At 46.5% G+C, this 15,361-nt stretch overlaps 1 protein-coding gene across 1 annotated transcript in view; it reads right to left on the reverse strand.

Annotated features, from left to right (window-relative positions):
* Positions 1 to 13,172, reverse strand: part of LOC131880330 (cytotoxic granule associated RNA binding protein TIA1-like) — an 81,547-nt gene extending 68,375 nt beyond the window's left edge. The window contains exon 1 of the mRNA XM_059226933.1: positions 11,824 to 13,172. Coding sequence (XP_059082916.1) covers positions 11,824 to 11,986 — 163 coding nt within the window. The 5' untranslated portion in view covers positions 11,987 to 13,172. The remainder of the gene's footprint in view (positions 1 to 11,823) is intronic.
* Positions 13,173 to 15,361: the final 2,189 nt, after the last annotated feature.

The following is a 15,361-nucleotide window of genomic DNA, read 5'->3' on the forward strand; positions in this document are numbered from 1 at the left end:
AAAAAACTAGGCATAGATTGTGGCCCAAGGAAAAGATTGCTGAATTTGGAGCGGAAACCCTCGTTAGAGGAGCGAACACATTTCTGTCGAGTGGATCTAAATTGGAACAATTTGATGGACGATAAGGCACATCTAAATATTGCTGACTTGAAAACCTTTGAAAGACAAACTAGAAAGTTTCGCATCCATTCTCGCCTTGCGTGCACTGACCTACCCGTTGTTACTTCCCGTGAGTTGTTCCATTTGGGACTGCTGAGTTTGTGCTCCTGGTATAATATGCCGCACCAGATCCTCTAAGGTCTAAGTTTTAGCCAGACGTGACACCAGTTAAGAAGAAGCCCTCCTATGTCCATGCTTCTTTTAGAAATCAGGATGGCTCGAGAGAGACCCAACGGAGAAAGAACAACTAAAGGGCTTAGCACTCGGTCATAGTTTTGTCCAACTTTTTTCCCTCTGTTCCTGTTCCTCCTCTGCTTACGCTTGTTCCCGTTTTCTCTCCTTAGTAGCGAGTGTGTGTGCTTTTGACAAGTAAATGATCGGTCTATTAGGATGATTGACAGGTGACAAGACCAAGGAATGTGTCAAGTTTATCTGGGAAAGTGGTTCTCGAGATCAAATGTCCCAGGGTTTCCATCAGATGGCACCAATCTCGAGTGATGAGAGCGGGTAATCAAATATGCAAATACCCGCCCGCTTGTATGCATTCTTGCGACAGTGGAGCGTTCAAGGTGAACAACACTAGTGGAGAGAGTGCTTCCATAGAACAATGGCCTAGTTGATTAGAAGGTCTTGTCCGTGGCAAACTAAAGTACCAAAGCAAGTGGGTTAGATCAACTTGGTTGCTTGCTTGGTTGGGTGCAAGTTTAATTTGTTTCGTGATTGGATGGAAACGTATGAAAGAGATGCAAAATCGCTCCCAAGGAGAAGGAAGTACTTATCTCTTGCTTGCCTGTTGATTGGTTGGGACTGGCAATTTTTGGAGATGCGTGGAGTAACTAATGCCTACAGCTGTTGGTGTTTCCATTTTATTCGAGACGAGAAAAGGGTGGGTAGCTTTCCCTGATGGTTAGCCAATATGGCCTCACCATTATTGACAGGGGTCTCATGTGGTGCTCCGGCCTTTACACAGTGGTTCGCTTTGGACCATCCTGGCAAGCAATACTCTCGCTCCGTGGGTGGGAGGGTTTTTCCTTTGGCTAGGGATCAGTGCTACATTACTAGCAATACGTACGTACTGTGGAAGGCCGGGAATTCATGATTGACAGGTCGGTGGTGTTCTTGCACACATCTAAGTGTAAAGGTCGACCGACCATGTTTGGAGGTGACTGGGGCATTTCAAACAAAGATGAGAGTAATCATAGAAATGGTGTTATTGTTGTTTTGATAACAATGATCTTGATTGCTCATTCCCTTAATTATATTTTCCTCCTTTCTATTCCCATAAGCCTTCCTCCACATCTCGTGCATCTTATTTCGGCAGAGCCGTTTATCCGCTGTCAAATTGAGGTTATTTTTTGCTGAAGAGAGTGGCCTTCACATAAACTATGAAGGCCTCTTTCGTGTTGGAACCAAGGGTATTTGGTAAAAAATGTGTTGAATATTGTAGTAGTCTCCATTTTTTGTATTATTGCTGGCTTGGGATACAAAGTCCCAATCAGAGCATAAAAACCTGCCCCACTTTGTGATGGGATTGTTCCCATGAGACAGATTTGATAAGTAAGAAAGTCATTCAAGTTTCTAGCGTCATCTAGGATGAGACTGATCTCATGAAAGAACATCAATTTGTAGCGAGCACTTGGAGCTCAAACCAAAATTCTCCAACCATGCATTGGCCATTGAATTGATTTTGGAGAACAGGCATGGATAATGGTGCTGTTTATTCCATGAGAGGTTGAACAGGACAATTATTGCGTTGCTTCCACAATTAAGCACCCCTCTCATTGGTTCCCTCAGTGATATGTTAACCAACTATTGTCAGAACTAAACTTTTAAGTTTTAAGACATTGTCCAGATGTTTAATGAAACCATGTTCCCTTCATGGTGAAAAGAATGATAACACAGTTGAAACTTATTTCATTTGCAAAAGTGTTCTTCCTCAAAACGTAGAGACGATGAGGACAAAAAAGGGAAACTCAGCCCCCTTCGGGTCTTTTTATCTTTTTCGTCCACTGCAAGGCTCTGCCATGTTCGAATAATTTTCACAAGTGCAATATTGCTGAAACAATCCATCAAAACTTCGTCTCTGGTATCCTTCCATCTCTATCTCCCGCCCAATCGGTGTGCACGGTTACTTTTGCTTCTACAAAGTATAAATATCTTTATCCGTTACTATGGACCAACTGGGTTGGTTGGCTGGTTGGTTGGTTGGTCGGTCGGTCGGGTGGTTAGCTGGGAGCCTCTCAGTTCGCCTCGACTCACTCAAACATCGTTTCTGGCTCTCCATTTTGTTGGTGTAATTTACACTGTACACAAGCCTGGAGTCCCTTTATTCATTGCTCACAGCACATAGCACATGGGATGAAGGGGATTCAAAGTCACATGGGACTCGGGGGGAGTGGTTGGTTCGGGGTGATGAGTGCTCGGGTTCAATAGAACGTGCATTTACGATAGTAGGGTTGAGGGATCCAGAACTCCGTGTACTCAAACGTACAGCAGTAAATGACTTTGTGTCAGAGTACGTCAGTGGGGTGGGAGATGTTTGGAGCTACCTATGCCACTTGATCTGAAAGGTGTTCCCTATAGAAGAAGATGACTGGGGTAAGTGGGGAGTAGATACGTTCATGCCATTCATTCCTCTTGGTTGGTTTCTCTTTCTCAGCCGGGCTCTCATCTTTCACCTTGTCTTGATTTCTGCTTCCTTCGTCGCTCGCTTTCTTTAGCAGTCTATTGAGTGGCTTGAATGTTAGTGGGGCTTCATGTGTTTGAATAGATCTATGCGCTGGAGTGTGTTAGTGCAGTCAGAGATTCATCGATCCTTCCTCTCGTCTTACTTGCTCACTATAAGGGCTACTGCTCGAACTTGTTCCTTCTCCTCTTCCTCTTCCTTGTGTTCCTTCTCTTCCTTCTCCATCCATTGACGGTCTGTTCTGCAACCCCGCTCTTCATTTGTAGTTAGGTAGATGGCTGGCCACAGAGAGGCTAACCTGAGTCAATAGAACTCGGTGGGTTCTTGACCGAAGACCAGCGGTCACGAGGATCAAGCCAGATGTTTCTTATTCAGTCCGAAATGCCCATGACATTGTTCTCAAGGCTGGACTCTCTGAAAAGGGGCCCCGAGCAGGAGGACTATTTTTAGTCCAAGATCACCTCCTTCCCGCCAACTCTGTTCTCCATATGAAAGAGAAACCCATATCTGGGCAAAGCAAATCGCGATGGCATCGGTTCCAGAATCATTGGCCTTTGTCCCGAAAGACAACTCTTCCGGTCAATAGAACTCGGTGGGTTCTTGACCGAAGACCAGCGGTCACGAGGATCAAGCCAGATGTTTCTCATTCAGTCCGAAATGCCCATGACATTGTTCTCAAGGCTGGACTCTCTGAAAAGGGCCCCCAAGCAGGAGGACTATTTTTAGTCCAAGATCACCTCCTTCCCGCCAACTATGTTCTCCATATGAAAGAGAAACCCATATCTGGGCAAAGCAAATCGCGATGGCATCGGTTCCAGAATCATTGGCCTTTGTCCCGAAAGACAACTTGTACCATCCATACTATTGGCTCTTTCAATGCTGGAGGACAGTAGGACAGTCCGATAAGTCTCGCTCAATTGACACCTTCCTTTCAAAGGTCACTTTTAGGTTCATCCAGCTAGTTCTACTTGCGTCATCTTGGACCATCTCAACCTTAATAGAGTATTGCCTTAGACCTTAGACGGTAGACCTTATTGTTCTAATTGGAAACACCACGATAGAATCAAGACACAACACTACCAGCATTCCGAGGTCTTTGGGTCATTTCAACAGAATGGCTCCTGACTATGGATTAATATCAATGATCTGTCCCGTGGCAATCCCTAGCAACGACGAAGCCTCGGGTCACAATCTCGACGCTATTATCGCCATCATCATTAGCAATTGCATTTACTTTGGGCCGTCTTAGACCTCGGGCCAGCTCGTCCACTAGGTCCGGACGTCTGCATTCCAGCGGGGCTATCGTGCATTCTAATACGTACGAACGTAGTACACGTTCTTTACTATATTTAGGATAAGCGAACGGCGAAGGTCGTCTATGTTCGTCCATTCGTGAACGGAGGATGAATGTGGGCTCAAATCTGGATATCACACAGCAAGAGGTCGTTTCGTTTCTATCTCACTTCCACTGGGACTGTACAGCTCCTTCGTTTCTTTTTCGACAACCACCACACCACACGCTACCGTGCTATTTATACCATGTACGTAGAGTATACACACAGTAAGAAAAAGGTCCCAATGTGATGTTGTGCACCCATTCACAGTCACCACACACCAACCAACGTGATGAAAGCCCGGCCGGAAAAGGGGGGAAAGAAAAAGAAAACCCCCACCTACATGTACAGTGCTGTACGTACATACGTAGTACATGAGCGGTACGGTTGAAAACGGGCCAGAAGCATGATGAACATCATTAGACGCATTGCGGGAATTTTGACATCCTCTTGTCATATATCCCTGGGCCTGACTGGGCTAGGGTGCATTCGCTCACACAATTGTCAACAAAGGGAAATAGAGATCCGTGAAGCTATTTACGATTCACAGGATTGAGAAACTCTCTTTCATTCGGGGGGCGAGGAATGGGTAAGGATCAATATTTTTGAGGATTGATTGGTTTGGCCTCACTCTCACTCGCCGTTCATGTCTCGGTCAGAGCGAAATGCACTTATTGTAATGAAGCGGTCAAGTGCATGAGCACATCAAGTGCAAGTGGCAAATGAGCTGACACTTTAAAATACGTTAGGGAGGTGGGTTTTTCTTTCCAAGATCGCTTTTCCAGTCCTCCGTCCCAACCTTGAGAACATGGTCCATGTTGCATGTTCGTTGCTGCAGGTGGGATCGTTTGCTTTAATTGGCAAGTTGAAGCTGTTCCATGAAGTGGAATGTGGATTTGGCACAATGAGGCACTATGCCAACTAAAGTGGTCGGTTCCCCCAAAGGACTGCTGGCTGGCTTTGGTTCGTCTGTCTTTTGGTTCGTGTTCATGTTCAGGTCCGAAAAAGGTTTCTTCTCAATGGAAGAACAAGTCCCAAGCCAGCAAAGTAGTAAGAAGCAAGGCAGCAAGTTAGCCAGCTAGCCTGCTAGCCTGCCAGCCAACGAAGCAGTGAAGAGAGCAACTGAGGAGCAGAACTACTGGATCCACTTAGTGGAACACTTTTCCTCTAAAGGGATCACTTTCCTATTGAATCAATAGCATGGATAAGAACACAGTGAGTGAATGAGCCAGAGAGTGCGTGCGTGCGTGGTGCGTGAGTTAGGATTGAGCGAGCGTCGAAGGGAACAGAAAATGAGTCTGCGAACCTCCGAAGCAACACGAGAGCACGAGGGGCCCGCTATTTTGCTATTGCGGAGCCCGATTCAACCCAGGACCAATGCATGAGATAGGCGGAACTAAAGGGGGTAAAGAAGGGGGTCTCCGATGGAACCATTGAGGTAGGGATGGCAAATTACTGTGGGAACCTAACGGACCCGTGGCTGGGTTCGCTCTCATCTTGCCCGTTTTCAAATCTCCAAGATGGATGGAACTGTTGATCAATTCAACCAGCAATCATGCTGGATTGAGAGAAACTTTCGTCCCCTGTTTCATTGTGGCGAGAAGTTTTCTTCTACCTTCCCCAGCATCTCGTTCTCGTCCAAACCAGAACCTACCAACTAACCAACCAACCAACCAACCACCTCTGTCACTCCTCAGCTCTACTCGTCCATGGACTAGACGGACAGAGAAATACCACCGGACGAGAACGAGATCGAAGGAGACGTCGAGCTCCATTTTCAAACATGGAGATATCTTGGGAAGTTTGATGAGTTGAGTGAAAGTTGAGCTCCAATTCAAAGAATTCCCAAAAGTCAGCCGCGACCACTCACTCCAATTCAATTGGGATTAGATTCGAAAATGACATGGTGGGTTCCGCAGTTCCGCTTCACCACAAGACGACAGAAGACGACAGGGCCACTAGTGTGTCCAAGTGCGTATGATACACACAGAAACAGAGTATTGGACATCTCGCTCACCACTGACACAACGTGGCCTAGATGCTCATTGACCAAAACCCGGCGCATTTGATTACACGCAAGATTCCATTGAAGGCCAATTGCAAAGTGGCTCCTGGGGGCGAATAGACAAGCCCACAGAAGAAGAGAAGAGGCGAATCAAAGCAACAAATTCAGATTGGTCGGCTAGCAATTGGATCTTCACGTTTCATAACGCACTTATTATCGAGGAGGAGAACGAACGAGGCCTTTCACAGAGCTGCAACCAACTCCCCGTTCTACTCTCGTCCCTTGTTTCACTCGTTCCTTCGTTCCTTCGTTCCTTCGTTCCTTTCTTCACACTCGTGTATTTAGGTAGGAACTTGGGAGTCTGCGAAGAGGTCATAAAAGGGCTATTCGCCTCATATTGTTTCAGTCGGCGGACAAAAATCAATAGAAAAGAGCTCAGATAAGAAGGGACGGACGAACGGGCGAACAGAGGAACGGACGAATGGACGGACGGACGGACTGGTGGCGAACATCAACTTCTTAGCACAAGAGGTGAGTGAGCATGCACGTTGTCCACCGTGTATGTGTAGTAGGCATGTAGGGTAGTAGGAACAAGCAGTTGTAGTGATGGTCATAGTTGTTCAAGCAAGACCTGGTGAACGAACAGATCGAGAGATCTTGAGCCCCGTAGGAAGATCGAGGGCGAGCCGATGTGGAAGTGGAACGTGGAACATCCACACATGTGTCAAAGTGTGACATTGATTAACACCACCTTTCCTCGGGTGAGAATGCATTTACTGAACTCCCAAAACAATCCCAATGTGTGCATCGTGCACGCAATGGGACTCATTTTAATACGTTTTCACAAGGAGGAAATTCAATTGAATTTTTCTCCAAGCCCAGATGCGATTATTATGGAAAAATTAATGCCACATGGGGGAAGCAGGAGGGTACTAGGTGGGAACGATGCATCTTATGATTTGTACGACTTTAGGGCGTGTTGATACCCACAGGGTGGCTAATGGCTACAATATTAGTACAATAGTATATGTATGCAATTAGGGAACGAGGGGAAAAGAACACTCAAGAATAGCCGTTCGATACAAAGGTCAAGACGAAGTGTGTTCAGCGTGTTTAAACCAGTAGAGGAGGTCTTTTCAGAAGTTTGAGGGCTTGAGATGCACCCTGAACAAATAATTCTGGGATGGCACCCGCTTTCACCCTCTAAAAGTGCAGGAAGATAGCCCGAAGAGCCAGTTGAAGTACACTGAAACGAGTTGGGAAAACTAGCTAAATTGTAGTGGGTCTCTCAAGTGAAAGAAGCTAAGAGGATCTCAGTTCCCCTCGTTGGATCTTGGATCTCAGTTAGATCCCAAGGAACACTGGAGAGCTGTAGAAATACAAGAAGTAGAAGTAGAGGAAGAAGAAGGAGAAGAAGAAGGAGAAGAAGAAGAGGCAAGAGAAGGAAGAGGACGAGGCTTATGTACACTATACGTACGTACACGGGCAGAAAGTGAGTAAGAGAAAGAGAAAGAGAGAGAGAGAGGCAAAAGCTGAAGCCAAAGTAGGGAGACCTTTCTCGTAAATAAACAATGCATAAAAAAAAAGAAGAACCAGAAGAGGCTCCATTGGAGCACTGGAGTAAAAATGGTTCCCTCTTTTGCCAGCATGATGATGGGAAAGTGGAGGCGAGCACCCATTGAAAGTTTGGCAACTTTTTTTCACGCTCATTTCTCTTTCTTTCGTTTTTTTTCTTTCTTTCTTTTCTTTCTCTCAAGATTCTCCTTGCCTCTGTGCCTTTCATTCTTTTTTTTTCTTACCCTCTCATCCACATTCGTAAACACCCGCACCCAATTTTCGCAACTGGCGAACTATCGACTGCCGACTAGGACACTCATTCCAAGGCCCTCTGATCGAGACAAAGAAGTGTTTCACTTCGGACGAGGTCATACCCGAGGACCCTCTCATTTCTTCCACGGCAAAAAGTTATCAATTACACTCGCCATGGTCAAACAATTCGGGGCCCTTTTTTATATTAATCTCTGGTGAGCTCGTGGAACCAGAAAACAGAATCCCAGCCCTGACTTGCTTGAGAATTAGTTGGGTCTCTGATGGTTGTAACCAACCAGAGCCCTCCCTGTGTGTTTGTAGCTTGTTCACTTCCACGCAACAGCAACAGCAGCATCAGCATTCATTAGAAATGTGGTTGCCCCCCCCCTTCTCCCTGTGCTTCATCTTTTCCGTTTTTTGCTCGGGCATAATACACACAACATTGCAGGGCCAACTCTCTTTCCGTCCCCGTTGGTCTTCTTCCTTTTTTCAGAGGGGTCAAGACCGAGCTGAAGAAGTCCATTTCTGGTCAAAAGAAAGGCCAAAAGGCTCAATTTTGAACAAGAGAAGAGAGTGGCTTCACATCCAACATGCTTCTCCAAGACAGTACTCCATAGCTCAATTCCTTCGAGACTGAATATATTTCTTCATTCAAATGAGCTAGCTTGGGATGAAACCACAACTACTGTTGGTTCCATTACTTCCATGAAGGATCTGTCGCGTGTGTGTAGCACAAACTAGTATGCTATGAACCGTACACGATGTTGGCATTTTATAAAGGCTAGGAGGAGACCATGAAGGTGGAGGTTTCTTCAATGCGATATCTTGTGCGTTTGACGCACCCAGAATTATTAAAGGATATGGGTGCCGTGTGTGTACATACGTACGTACAGCCCTCCCCTCACACACGTGCGGGTTTGCTCAGTTCGTTTGCGTTACTCCTTTTTGCTCTGGGTTGATGCAGACAAATATTTACTTGGTCATTCTTAATGGACAGCACTGGGTGACTCAAATGTATACCAAAAGCATTAGGGTGCCCTGCTTGACACTTGGCCAGATGTTGGCTGGATTTTGGGTGGATGAATGTATAGATAGATAGATGGATGGATGGGTGGATGGATGGATGGATGGGAGACAGGCACACCCTGTGCCACCAAATCTCAAATCGTTGGGTCGCCCACCATTGGTTCGTCCATTGGTCCGACCATTGGTCCGTTCGGCCAAAGAAAGCGACGATGTGGGGGTCATGACGAGAAGAAGCTTGTCTCACTCACAGTTTGTTTAAGATGAGACCTCGAGATCAGAGATTTGGTACTAGTTGTTACGTCCAATGTGTTCCCATGAGCCCAAGAACACAAATCATTAGGCCTTATGTGAATGAGAGTTGGTGTACACTGTGCGTGTATGCGTGCGGGAGATGGAACCAAAATGATGCCCTATTTTTTTCCATTGCCGGCGTTCAATTGGGTCACTGACATCGCGTCTCCTCCTGTGTCCCTGGATCTGGCAATGATGGCCCTAACCATTACATTTTTTGCAAAGTTTTATTCTCACGCTCCGCTGAGCATCTTCGGATTGGTTCCACAGAGTTCCAAGATGTGGAGCGAGTCTGACTGCGTGTATTTGCGAATGTGTGTGTTTGTAATTAAAAGTATCTTAAAAGCATCGTCGGTCGTTGTTGGTAAGGGGGGAGAGGGCTTTTTATAGGGAAGTCCACGACCAGCTCTGCGATCTGCCAAGGAGACCAACTTCTGGAATGCTTCCAGGGTAATTAGCTCAAGTAGAATTGATATGAGTCGAACCAGTCAGGCCGGCGGCAAAACTTCCATTTCCCTTCTCTCGATTGGAACACTAATGTTTTAGACAAGAAATGTTCAAATGGGTGATACAGGATGGAAAGAAAGAAAGAGCCACCTTTCTATGCCTTTTGAAGACTTGCGTAATGATATTGAACCAACATATTGTTCCTTCATTCCATAAGAATGATGAAAACTTGTATAATTTCATCAAAGATTCAATTTTAGACTAAAAGGGGATTGATGACCTTCGACAACTTGGCTGCTTGAAGCTAACGCTGGAGAAAGTTCAAGTACGGAAATGCCAAGTAAAAATGGCCTTGAGGTCAGAGCCAAGACTGTAGGCATGCTCAGGGCCTTTCATAGGCCGAGGGAGGAGATGGTTGAGGTTTTTAGTGTCCATCTTCGAACCATTCAAAAGTGGTAGAGAATTAAATGCAAGACCTTTGAATCCCCTCCAAACAGATCCCCCCCCCACACAAACACACAAGAGAACGGAAATCTGTGATTGTCTTCTGGCGGTCCAAACAATGGAGGGATACCAAACTTCTGCAGGGAAAAATTGGATCATTTGGTATGACGCTAAGTTTTCCATTGGTCCTTCATACTGAAACCTTTGAGTGCGGGGGGAAAAAGCATTATCAGAAGGCCCTTAACATGGCTCTTAATTCCTTTCCGCTCTGTACTTCTCTCTCGCCTGACTCTCGTTGTGAGGCTGTCTTGCGCCGATTCACTCTCTATCCCAAATCAACGTAAATGGAACGCAATGGTCGTGGTGTAGAAGTAACTCGATCCGAATCGTGTTTAGTAGTAGTTGTGTCGTACAAGTGGTAAAGACTCTTGAAGACCGAAGGTGGGACCCTTCGTGCGATGGCATGTCTAGGACCATTTAGACGTGGAAATGGCAGAAAAACGACGGATGAAAAGAGAAGCCCAAGGAGAGGGCTAACAACAACAGCAGTGGTAGTTCGTCTCCAAACAATTGAAGGAGCTACACACATATCTACATATATATCTACGAAGTCCTCTCTCGGGGAGATGACGAGCAATGGAGAAGAAAGCGACAGACTCAGCTCTCTATGTTCCATTCTTGTCAAACTTGCTTTCCATTTGTCCATCAATCATTTTGGAGCACTTATAAGTATCACGCTGACTACTACTGTTCGTACAGCTCACGTCGACAGTCTGCTGTGGAAGATATGAATCTCCGATCAAACAGCAATATGCTTGACGACTTGGAATAGAAGCGATAGAAGCGATAGAAGCGATAGAAACGGGGCTCGATGTCATCTCCGACACGATTCGTTACATTTGAATAGGCCATGATTCTCCCTTAAAAAAGAAAGGACACCCTCCCCCTCTCGTGTGGAACAAACAGATTTCTCGGGGGCCGTCAGTCTGGCTGAAGAGATCTTCCTCGGTCAAATTTGACCTCTAACAAACTTGGATAGGATATGTCATGACGAGGCTGGAAAGTGATATTGCCAATAATGACATCAACCACGGTGCTGTACGTATGTACGTAGTGCAAGGACTACATACGTAGTACAGAAGGTAAGGGGAGGGGTATTCTTTCCACCTTGTTCCGGCTCCATGTGTTTATGTACTTATGTTTGTCCCTACTTATTTATCCTCGAGGTTCGGTCGCCGAGATTCAGGGCGACGTGTTTCCTCTCCCCGACGCCTTCAGGTCCGTCACGAAAACACCGGGAAATCGGATATTGTCGTGTGATGTTATCAGCCCAGCCCTCGTGGTGGTGGTGGTGCCCCTCCCCAAGTTCAGAGTTTCGGTTTCTCTCGTTCGATTGCTGCCTTTTGTCCCAAGTATTCAGGAGGGACTGAAAGTGGGACAGTATGTTCAGGGTCCTCTCCACCCTAACTGTCCCTTCAGCCTCGTTCCTTAGTCTTCAATGTTGTACACACTGCAAAGTGTACTCTGCGTACATGGTACTCGTATACCGTATAGAAGCATGTCTGGATTTGTACCATGCAGAATTGTAGATAACATGTGCTTATGCAAATGGCCACCCTTACCTTGCTTATTGTTGTTAATGATACCCATTTTGGCGGCGGTTGGGTCCGAGGCGGCCACCACTGCGGCCACTGTGTTCGCCCCAGCTTTGGGCTGAGTCACAGCAATGGGGCTTGTGTTCGTCATTGTGGTCATGGTGGCGGCGGGCATCATCAAAGTAGACATGTCGCTAGTTGTAACTGTAATTTGCACATGCACGGTGGACACGATGGATTGGTAGTGTAGGGTATGCGGTGGTTTCAAGTCACAATAGTCGATCCGGGCTTGAAAGAGTTGGGCTCTAAGGGTCTATCTTTGTGTCTATTGTCGTGGGCACTTCCCTCCTTGTGTTGCTGTTGTTGTTGTTGTTGTTCAAGTGTTCATCCCCTCGTGGGTCTGGCAATGATGATGATCATTTGGTTTGAAGAATGAAAACACTGCCCAAATATTTTTGTTCCCTACCAATAGCCTCCTGGGGTATTAAATGCCCGGGAAAATAAGTTGGCCAAGGGTTTGATTGAGGAGCACGAGAAGAAGAGCAAATCAATTGGTGATTGGCAAAAAATCCCACTTCCGTTGTCGTTGGTCCAGTTCCTAAATCCCTGGGTTAGCAAGGATCGACCTACTCGCTCACAGGCGAACGAGGGAAGGAACGAGGGACCAGAGGGTCGCAACGAGCCAGTTGGTAGACTGAGTGGTCGCTGAAAAGGCCACTGGAGCTCTGGGAAGAGCGGGAGTATCAACAACCACTTGTTCTGTGCCAAGTGCCAAGAAGACGGACGTTTTCTTGGCCAGAGATCACTTCCAACTGTCAAGCTTTGGCAAGGGATTCCAGTCTGAACCAACTCTTTGGCAGATTCAGTCCGTCGAGCTGTCGAAGATGGAGGCTTTATGGCGCTCCAGATTCAAAGTCCTTTGGTGAATGGTTCCCGTTTTTCCACGACCGTGAATGGAGACGGCGAGAAAAAGGAAAGTGTTCGAGTTGTTCTGTGCGTAGGTGTAATGTTTAGATAGCCTTTTTTTTCTCTCGCCCTTCTTCTCGTGTGCGTGGTGGAAAAAAGACGTCCCTCAGATTTCGAAGGACTCAAACGGACAATCGTTTGGGGATGGCAACAAGAAGGAACCGGAAGATTTGAACCATACCCGACAGAGTTGGTCCCACTCGGTAATCAGCAAACTTGAGATCAATCAGAGATAACAAGGTGGCGATTTTGACCTCACCCTATGGCTAACGACTCGACACCGAAGTAATGGTCCAAAATGAAACTTGATTATGTTGGAACACGTCGATGGTCCGATTCTCTGTGCGCACAGAACTCAACGTTGGAACTCGATCCAACCCAATCTCAAACGACGTCTGCTCCGCTTGTGCTTCCAAAAGAAACTAAATGGCCAAAGTAGTCATCGAAAGGGAAAAAAAGTCCCAAAATTTGCTCGGGTAAGCCCGAGGAGTGTGGATGTGTGTGTGTGCGTGTGCGTGTGTGTAAGGAATATCTCAGTACTTGCGTGATCGCCGCTATTGTACATACAGCCGTGGATGAGAGAGTGAGTGCCTCAACACCACCCGAAAGGCTCTTCTTCTTCTTCTTCTTCTTCTTCTCTTCCTCCTCTTCGCCTTCCTTCTCCGTCTGTGGCACGCCGCTCACGACGTCGTTCCTCGTTCCTCGTTCCTCGATCCATGGTCATCCCGGTGGTGGCCTTCGTCCTTTTCCAACCCGTGTTGGTGGTGATGATGGTGGTGGTGGTGGTGTTCCTCCCCGTCCTAACACTCGCCACTCTCCCCTTCAGAGAGTTGGACGTATGGCCATTGAACGGGCGGCGGTCTCTCCCTTGTTCCACCACCAGTCCTTCTCTTTCCCTCCCTCCCTCTCCCTCTCTCTTTCTCTCTGCGTTCCTCTTTCGGCTACGGGCCACCCATCTGCGAGTTCCTCTTTCCTCTTGGTCTCTCTTTCTTTCTCTCTCTCTCACTCTGTTTCCTTCTTTCTCCTTCGTCTTCTAACCCTGACAATTGCCGGCTTTTCTTGCCTCGTTTTCGGCACAGTCGACAGACACCCCCGAGGAAGTGGGACCAGAAGAGGCTTTTTCTCAAATCGAAAAAGAGGATCGCTTTTACGAGGAGGGCAATGGGGAGCCCCTCACTCCTCGAGTTTTCGTCTCGAGCGAAGTTATACTACTACAACTACTACTACTACCACCACCACCACCACCACCACCCACACTACCACTACGGTACTTTTGACTACCGTACCAAACTAAACTATGACACACGAAGTTCCACGACTACGATATCAAAACAACGAATAACCCACTACAGAGTGATAGAGGACATCCCGTAGCATAATGTAGTAGTGTAGCAGAAGGACTCGAACATCCAACTCTCCATCCATTCCATATATGCTATCCAGAAAGCACACCAGAAATGAACGCCTACAATCCAAGTGAGGAAAAGAGAGAGAGAAAGAGAGAATCAGAAACAGAAAGGACGGTCACAGACACAAGATGAAGAAGTGCAGGAAAAGGCGAAAAGATTTCTAATGTGAAGGCACGATGACGAGGACCAAGGGACCAAGAAGTTAGAGGATGCTCGCCATGATGACGATGAAGAGAAAGAAGAAGCAGAAGAGGGGAATGATGATCTGGGATGGAAAAGGAGAGAGAAATTCATTCCTGCACAATTCCCGGTTTCTTGGGCCCTGACTCGTGGCCAACGGAAGCATCTTTTTGGAATCAATGACCATTGCCAATGGACCATTCTTTCTTTTGGTTTCCCTCCATACCAACCATGTCAAGCCACCCATCAGTCCCATGAGTCATGACTCATGACTGAGAAATCAAAGCAAGGCTCTACCTAAAAGAAGCATCGAGGTGACTTGACTGACCACTTGCAGATGATGTCTGATCAGCCGGGGCAGCCTTCTGATACAGCGTTGTTATCTTTGAAAAGGAAAGGCAAACAGTTCTTTTCTTGCCGCTTCTAGTCTGCTTAATAGACTTTTTCATTTTTCATTCGTTTCCCCTGATTCTCGATGATTCTCTAGGGTGCAAAGTAAGTGGTTTGATGGTCTATTTTTCCAGTGTGCCGAAAGGCATCAACAACTGGAAAGGGGCAAGGTTTCTGGACTGATCAGCTTCCCTCCGCCAGGGTCTTTGATAACATTATTTGATCTGGCCTATTGGCTAGGCTTTTCAAATCAGTGTCTTAAATTGCCCTAAATAAGCGAGCCAAAATGTTACTCGACCAACATTTCTCAGTTTTTTTTATGCCCAGGCCCAACGCTTTCATTTTACAGTTGTCGGAGCAATTCACTTGCGCACCCTAGAGCCCTCTTTGCTCCGCAAGTCTCCATAACGGTTTTGTGACCCTTCTTCAGTTCAGCGATAAATGAGATGGGATTGTCAGCACTTGATTGAGAAAGTTTATTTCAATGTGGAGTTCCCAATTAATTTGAGGCATGTCAACGGTGTTTCGAGAGGTTTTATGACCACACAAAGCACGAACGGACGGACCACATGACAGAGTGATTTGCATTGGATGGACGGGTGAAGGGCTTCAAAATGGTT

This window comes from Tigriopus californicus, chromosome 5, assembly GCF_007210705.1.
Source record: "Tigriopus californicus strain San Diego chromosome 5, Tcal_SD_v2.1, whole genome shotgun sequence".
Classification (NCBI taxonomy): domain Eukaryota; kingdom Metazoa; phylum Arthropoda; class Copepoda; order Harpacticoida; family Harpacticidae; genus Tigriopus; species Tigriopus californicus.